At 41.9% G+C, this 7,693-nt stretch overlaps 1 protein-coding gene across 1 annotated transcript in view; it reads left to right on the top strand.

The window, feature by feature from the left end:
* LOC107093965 (chromosome unknown open reading frame, human C21orf91) overlaps positions 1–7,286 on the top strand; it is a 23,296-nt gene extending 16,010 nt beyond the window's left edge. The window contains exons 5-7 of the mRNA XM_015389340.1: positions 4,135–4,612; positions 6,323–6,385; positions 6,469–7,286. Of these exons, the coding sequence (XP_015244826.1) occupies positions 4,135–4,612; positions 6,323–6,385; positions 6,469–6,647 (720 nt within the window). The 3' untranslated portion in view covers positions 6,648–7,286. The remainder of the gene's footprint in view (positions 1–4,134; positions 4,613–6,322; positions 6,386–6,468) is intronic.
* The last annotated feature ends 407 nt before the right edge of the window (positions 7,287–7,693 follow it).

Here is a 7,693-nt window from a genome sequence, read left to right as displayed (position 1 = left end):
GGACATTCTTTTAGGTATGAAAAGTAGGACATGTCCGGGAAAAAGAGGAGGTCTGGTAGCCCTAGTCCAAGGAAAACCAGCTGACCAACCAGGGCTGCTGGTGGATCATCAGTTTACATGATGAAGGAGGGAGAAGGACAGTTATTTCATGCAAATATCCTGCTAAACATCTACTAGCGTTTAGCTGATATTAACCCTCTGATAACTGCTGTTTTGCTGTTGCCTGGTCTGGTTGGTAGAGGTAACTGCTCAGCCCTGTGAGCTTCTGGCTTAGTTGTTTGGTGTTATTTACAGACACACAATGGGCTCAATAAATGCCGGATGAATCTTGATTTATTTTTTCTTGAAAACATAAAAAGAAATACATCAAAATAATAAACTTACAGTCGTGCTCCGTTTCAGACAGCACCCAGCTGGGCAGCATCATTAATGATGCGATTCCCCCCCGACATTGAGGAAGAATAACTAGGTAGTTGTATCCAGCAGATAGCTGTCTTATTTTATTCAACAGGTTAATAATAATCTATCGTTAATTTGAACTATTCAGTTAGAAACCTTTCTGCAAAAAACGAGAAGACGGGAAAACTTGGTCACCATATTGGACGCCTCACTCCTCTTTCTCCTTCCTTTCTGTTCTTTTTTGAAACCCAGGCCATTTCTCAATATGTGTACTTGTGGGTTCTCATGTGCTCATGTACTTGTAAAACGTCATCAGCCTCAGCACTAGTGCTGTTTCGAATTCACAAGAACAGCAGCCTGAGAACAGATGAAATCTCCTGAAGTTGTTCTCACCCCTCCCTATTTACCCAGCATGCATCAAAGCAGACTTGTCTATTCTTGAGATTGACAGCTGTCCCAGCATGCACTGCAGCAGCAACAGCTTTCAATGCAGCGCTCACAGAGCTCAGAGTATTAAGTTTAAAGTTCTCTTTTATGTTGCCGTTATTCAATAAAAGTATGTGTGAAGGACCGCTGGCGTGTGAAGGACCGCTGGACCGTGTGAAGGACCGCTGGCCTTGATGGTGATTTTTTTTTGTTTTTTGTTAAAATTTTCATTTGATTTGTGTTTATCTGACTGTGTTTATTATTATTCACCCAATAAATGAAAAGAGTCAGAATGTATTATTAGCTAGAGACTATTAATAACAGGAGGTGAAATGCAGCTCCAGAGGAGCCGAGCGGGTGGTGACGTCATCAGTACGCTTCTGTTCCGTTCTCCCAGAGTCCACACTTTCCTGTGTTCTTCTCAAGAACATACTTGGCAAGGAGTCCGTACTCATGTTCTTGTAAATTGAGAGACGGCCTCAGACTTTGGGGTGCCGCACTTTTCAGCCATGCATGGTTTTACCACACTGCTGCTTATTTACACATTTTGTTGTTATTTTTTTGTTTTCCTTGATTATCACTACGCCAAATACGTTTGTGTGGCATTTAAGCCCCAGTACGAACGAACTGCCGGTGACAGACGGGGAGCCCTGATACGATGCCGGCAGGACCTGATGACCAAACAATTTCACGAAAAATATAGCTGGACAAATCTTTTCTTTTGGGCTCAGTCAAGGGCCCTTAGAATCATCGTACATTTCCACCCACCCCCAATACGGCACCTCTGAGTAAAGGAATTGACTTTTTTATTTATTATTTTTGGTTTTTACTGTACTATGGCTCATTTTCTTGTTTTTGTTTTTTGGACAGTAGGCTAACAGGAAAGGGGGTATGAGAAAGGGGGAGAGACATGCGAACCCAGGTCGGCCGCATTGAGGACTAAGGCCTCCGTGCATGGGTCGTGTGCATTAACCACTGCGCCACCAAAGAACGCCCAGAACATTTTTTATATTACAATTCTACCAAACGGGAGCATATAGTATAAACAGTATAACCATTTTAGTCTATCAATAAATCAGGAAATTTGATCTTGAACCACAGAAATAGTTTGGTTTTAAATTAATCATTAAAGCTGCAGAGATCCAGCAGCTCCATTAGTGACACTAAATGGTCTAAACTAAGCAATGGCTACTAATTTTATAGTCCATTGTTCATTTTAAAACATAAATTAATCACTTGTGTAATGTTTATTGTGACTCATTTATGATTCTCTCCCCACTTCCTCATGAAACTATTAATAGGAGGTCTAATCCCAGCAAGCGCTTACTGGTGGAGCAGCTGAGGAGGAGACGCATGAACCCAGTTACCTTAATCTGGTTCCTCAGCTAGAAGTGGAAATGAAGCAGCATGGAAGTTTAATGTTTTTACAGCTGAAGCTTTGGATTATTTCACTACTTGACTAATCTACTGATTTTTTTTCCATTTCTCAATTAATCTAAAAATAGATACTTTTAATAAATTAAAATCAGAAATTACTTATTTGTATAAATTTGATTAGTGCGTCATTTTAAAAGGTCCTGCTCTCCATTCCTGACTATTTTCAGTGGAGACCTAAACATTTATGACCATGTCCACCGTTAGCTAAACGTACTGCAATGAGCTGCTCTAACAATTTAAACATCAGCTGCTTATTATGATCAACTTTGGCTGCAACACGTTCCTCTGCCTGCTGAGAAAAGTAGGCCATGAGAGACAATCTGCTGTTTATCACACCTCCTTCTCTGTAGCTTCACGCACTCATACAGCTTTCACCTTCAGCTTCCCTCGGTTCGTAAAGCGGCCCACTTTGCCTCCCGTTTATCTCACAGTTGCTCTACTTTCTGTCTGCTGTGGGACGTCACCTGAACAGGCGAGGATGGCTTTTTGTTTTATGATGTTCGCACCGTCTCCAGACGAGAGGATTGCTGAAAAACGGCTTTAAAGTTGATGGCTTTTATTGCTTTAAAATTAGGAAACTTTTAGGGGTGTGGATGATGCTGGTCAGTTTCTGACTGAGGGCCAGCTTCATGCCCTCATTTGTTTTTTATATATTTTGCATTATTCCTCAGCTTATGTATTCAGGCTTAACAGAAAGACAACAGCAGGTCACAGCAGGTCTTTTCCCTCCCATCTTAACAGCATCTTTGTTTTTTATATATTTTGCATTATTCCTCAGCTTATGTATTCAGGCTTAACAGAAAGACAACAGCAGGTCAGGCTAAACATGGAAACCTTTGGAATAACAACACTAAGTAGTTATTCCAAAAAAGTTAAAAAACAATCCCCTGGACTTTGTTTCCAAGTTTGAAGACGTTTCCCTTCCCATCCAGGAAGCTTTTTCAATTCAAAATGTGACATATAGCGTTGAGTTTGAGGCTTTATAGAGTAGAGTAAACCAAAAACAAAGGCTTAAAAATCATGCAAATTGAATCAGAAGAACGGGTCCACCGCTTAGATTATATGGTCGTTTGGGTTCTTTGTTAGCCTGTAATACCCAATACCTGTCTATGTCTCTGAAAGGGGGTCATTGGAGGGAATTATTGGCCTGGCTGAACTAGCGAGGTTTTCTGTTCCCTTGTTAGGGGGTGGGGGTTGTGATGATAGCGGAAAGGAATCAACTCTGTCGCTGAATTGTAGGTTTTTGAAAGCTGAAACCTAGTTATGGATTAATAAGGCATCTTCAAGTGTTTCCACATGTTGCCAAACTGGATTGATGCTGCATTGATACTGTCTCACAGAATACTGACACCTGCTGGACCTTTAAAGACACTACAGGCAGCTTATTGGACAGACTAAACTGAATTGATTTGGTAACCTAGTACAATGATATAATTTAAGTTATTGTATGTTATATTGTATTATTTCATATCTATGTTCAAATGGAAAATATCTTTGATATTTTTATATGCAGCCAATAAATAATGTAAACATATATCATAACGTGAAAATGTAGGGGAAAATGTGAATGAGGATGTTTGTGGATTAGGATTTTAAATCATATTTTTAAAGCAATAAGTACAGTAAAAACTAAGAGTCAATTTGAATTGAATTGAAAATTAAATACAAAAAAAATCTTATACTTTATGAACTTTAAAATAATCTGAGAAAACATCTAAATAATTCTCAAAACTTTTCATTAAAATGTTTCATTTCTTTGCTTTTCTTTATATATTTTTTTATCAGATTTCCGTTTATGAAACGTGTTCATTGCCTGAAACAAGTATCCCTCCATGTCATCAGTGATGGACTCTTCCTGTCTGTTTGAATGCAGGTGTCTCCTCTGCATCCTTGTTGCACTCCAAGTCGCTGCGGGGCCACAGAGACTGCTTTGAGAAATGCCACCTGATCGCCAATCAGAAGCTGTCCCATTCCAAGGTGTCCAGAAGCGCCTATGAGGGCATGAAGCTGGCCCTCAGCCAGAAACTGACCAGCATCATCCAGTTTGCCCAGAATAAAGACTCGCTCTCCTCCAACGGCTGCGGCAGACGGGGGGCCAAGCTCCTCTGTTACAGCCAGCAGGGCGAGCGCAAGCTGCTGCCGCAGTCTGACGCTCAGGTGCCGCGCTACGCCCCCTGCTGGGACAGGGCCAAAGAAACGGGCCTGGAGAGACAAACGGCCGAGGAGGTGGATCTCCTGCGTGCGTCTCAAAGCGAAGGTTGGAGCAGAGACGGAAGGAAGGATGGACACGGCTGGACGCAGCCTTCAGGACAGAGGCAGCAGAGACGCCAGGGCCACAGCAGAGAAGAACGTAAGGAAAATCAGTCGAAACCTTTTATACTTTCTGCTCATTAGACTAAAGAGGTGTAGATTTTCTCTTCCACTCAGTCAAAGTAGAAAGTTTAGAGAAAGAAATACAGGTATTCTCCTTTTGTCTCATACAGAACATTCTCTGCTTAACGTCTTAACTCTGAAGGCTGAATTATACTCAGAATCCAGGTCGTCTGTGTGTGTCGCAGTGAACGCAGATATGCCCCGCCCCTTCTGCAGACACTCTGCTGCACCTCTCCAAAACTATAGGTGAATGTAGACAGTAGGCCTCCGATTGGTCAATTCTACATCCGCTCTACACTTTGCATATTTCTTCTTTGGTACCTTACCAACTTGTTTTGTTTGTATGACCGCCATTGTGGAAAACCACGTGAAGATGGACCAGCTAGAAGATCAAGCTGCGCGAAAACCAGTGTTAATTTCTTCAGCTTTTTTAAATTTAGTCTTAGTCATATTTAGTCATTGCCTTCCCAATTTAGTCTTAGTCTAAATGATGAAAATCTATTTTAGTCTTAGTCAAATTTGAGTCATTTTAGTCAACACTGTAAATAGTAAAATTTCTCCACAGACCGATTCTCTTTTTAAATATATCCCACTGCACACATTGAAACTTTTGTCAGCTTGTTTCATCATATCCACAAAGTCTTTATCCTGAATAGGCCTTGCAGGCAGGCCAGAACGCCCCATCCACTTTTCCATGGAGTTCTCCAGGGCTTTCTGCTCTTTGGTGTCAGGGTTGTACGGTGGGGGGGGCTCCCAACATCTCTGCAAACAGACTTCCTGTCCTTCCCCAATGTCTGACTTGGCTGTGGTGTCAGTCATTATCATGCAAGTTGTTTTGTTTTCCTTCGCGTTGTACACGAAATGGCTCCATACGTTCAGGCGTTGTTTTCGCCCAGCTCCTTCAACAAACTGTACACCAGTATCTGAGCCCGACGCCATGACTGGGTAGTTGAGCAAGCCACGTTTAGGTACTACCAGTGACCAGCATAAGCCCTCTGCTACTACTGAGTGAGCGGCGCAAGGCACTGTGGGACAGGCGCCGTGTAGGGACAAACAGGGCAACGACGCATAATCTTCTATGACGTTAAAGAAACACTTATATTAACAATTACAAATTAATTATAAACAATAACATTTTTTTATGTCCATTCGTCCATGGCTTGTATATTTCGTCTGGTCTTGGTGTCGTTGACGGAAATAATTTTTTTGTCTTGTCATATTTTTATTTTTTGGAAACAATTTTTGTGCGCCATCGTCTCGTCATCGTCAGGGGAAAAAGGGGCGTTAAAGAAATATTTGCGTCATCATCCTGGTTGGCGAGAACGCTGGGACCCTTTTTCCTCCTGGATCCCCGCTCTTTTTCGCCCTCATGTCCCTCCATTGTCGCACAAACTTGCCCCCACTTCCTCGCCGCCTCGGCCGTATCTAGACCCACAGCTAGTTCCTGATTGTCCCTCTTGCGTTGTGGCGTGGAATAACATAGCGCAGACCACGCTTCGATATTGGGCATAAATCAAAAATATCTGTGACAAGCTCACTGCGACACACTGCGGGGAGTATAACCAGCCCTTTACATCACCAGAGTTGTAGCAGAAGGTGCTGATTTAACTCTAATGCCATGAATGGCGACAGATTCTGTAGATCGGTCTGATAGTTTCTAACCCTCTATACGGCGTTTCTCTCCTAGTGACTAAGATGAACACGGATGAGCTCCATCAGCTGAACGGACGACTGCTGAAGCAGATTGAAAGTAAGTTTTGTTTCTTAGAAATAGGATCAGATTCTCCCGGATAAATCTTAACCTCCTGTGTCGATGACTTCCCGCCTCCATAGAGGTCTTCGAGGAGCTGACAGCTGCTGTGCAGGAGAAGGACGCCCTGGCGTCAGAGCTGCATGTGCGTCACATCGCCATTGAGCAGCTCTTTAAGAACTGTGCCAAACTGCCCTGGCTGCACATCAGCAGGGCCAGCGTGAAGGCCAGCAGCAGCAACGGCGCCGCCGCCGTGGAATGAGGAGCCGGAGGACGGCAGCTGGCCGAAGGTGAAGAAATGGTCTGCTGCAGCGCGCAGGAGGCTGAAAGCATCTGGATCCTGTTAGACTTTTGCACAGCGGGGCCGTTGGGTCCCGCATAGCATCAAGGGCTCGCTTCAGTTAGTGGTTCCACTGATGTGAGGTTACCGGCGGGCGTCACATGAGTTCCTGCTCTGGTTATGACTCTCTGATTACCCAGGGTTTAAAAAGACCACGGCCTTAGGATGGAGGAGTTTTAATGAGCTGCACAAAAAACAGACTTCAGTGGTGAATTTTATTCTTTATCGTCCTCAATTATTCAGTTTTATATTTCAATACAGTTTTTACTTTTCTAGAATGAGGTTTCTGATTATTTCTCACTTCTTTAAAGGTTAAAGATTTCAGTCAGTATTTAGCTGATAATAAAAGAAAACTCTTCTCCTTCAGTCAAACGTCCCCTGGATGAACACTAATGCTCGAAATTCCCTGAAATGGTTTGAAATGAGCCCGATGTTTGCTGGAAACTGGTCTAAAATGTTTGCTAAACATTTTAAAGGACTGGAACTTAGTACTAAAAGCCTCTAGGGGGGGAATTTTGTTCCACTATTTATGTTGGAAAGGGACACAGTTTGTAAATGGGGGGAAAAAAAGCAACCCAGAAACAAAACATTGAAAAACCTCTTGTCATTAAAAAATGTCTTTAATTTAGCTTTAGCAGATTTTATTATTTTTATTTTTCTGAAGTTTTATCAACAGAGCAAAATTCAGATTAAGTTTTACAGAGCCTGCCCTTAGGTGGGAAAATAACCTGATCTGTAAAATTTAAATCTGATAAATTTGATAAAAGTTGAAAATGTTAGGTTAAAAAAAAGGTATTACATAAAAAAAAAAGAAAGAAAATAAAGAACTTTCAAAACTTTTTTTTATTAAGAAATGTTTGAAATTTCAACAATAATGGACCAAAATTCTCTCCATAGACTTCCCTCACCTCCTCCATCTTGGATCTGTAAACAGACCATCGCACATTTCCTCTGACTTAAATATATTA

This window comes from Cyprinodon variegatus, unplaced genomic scaffold, assembly GCF_000732505.1.
Source record: "Cyprinodon variegatus isolate N-32 unplaced genomic scaffold, C_variegatus-1.0 Scaffold455, whole genome shotgun sequence".
Lineage (NCBI taxonomy): Eukaryota > Metazoa > Chordata > Actinopteri > Cyprinodontiformes > Cyprinodontidae > Cyprinodon > Cyprinodon variegatus.
The sequence above is the reverse complement of the archived record's forward strand: the minus strand, read 5'-3'. Positions and strand labels throughout refer to the sequence as shown.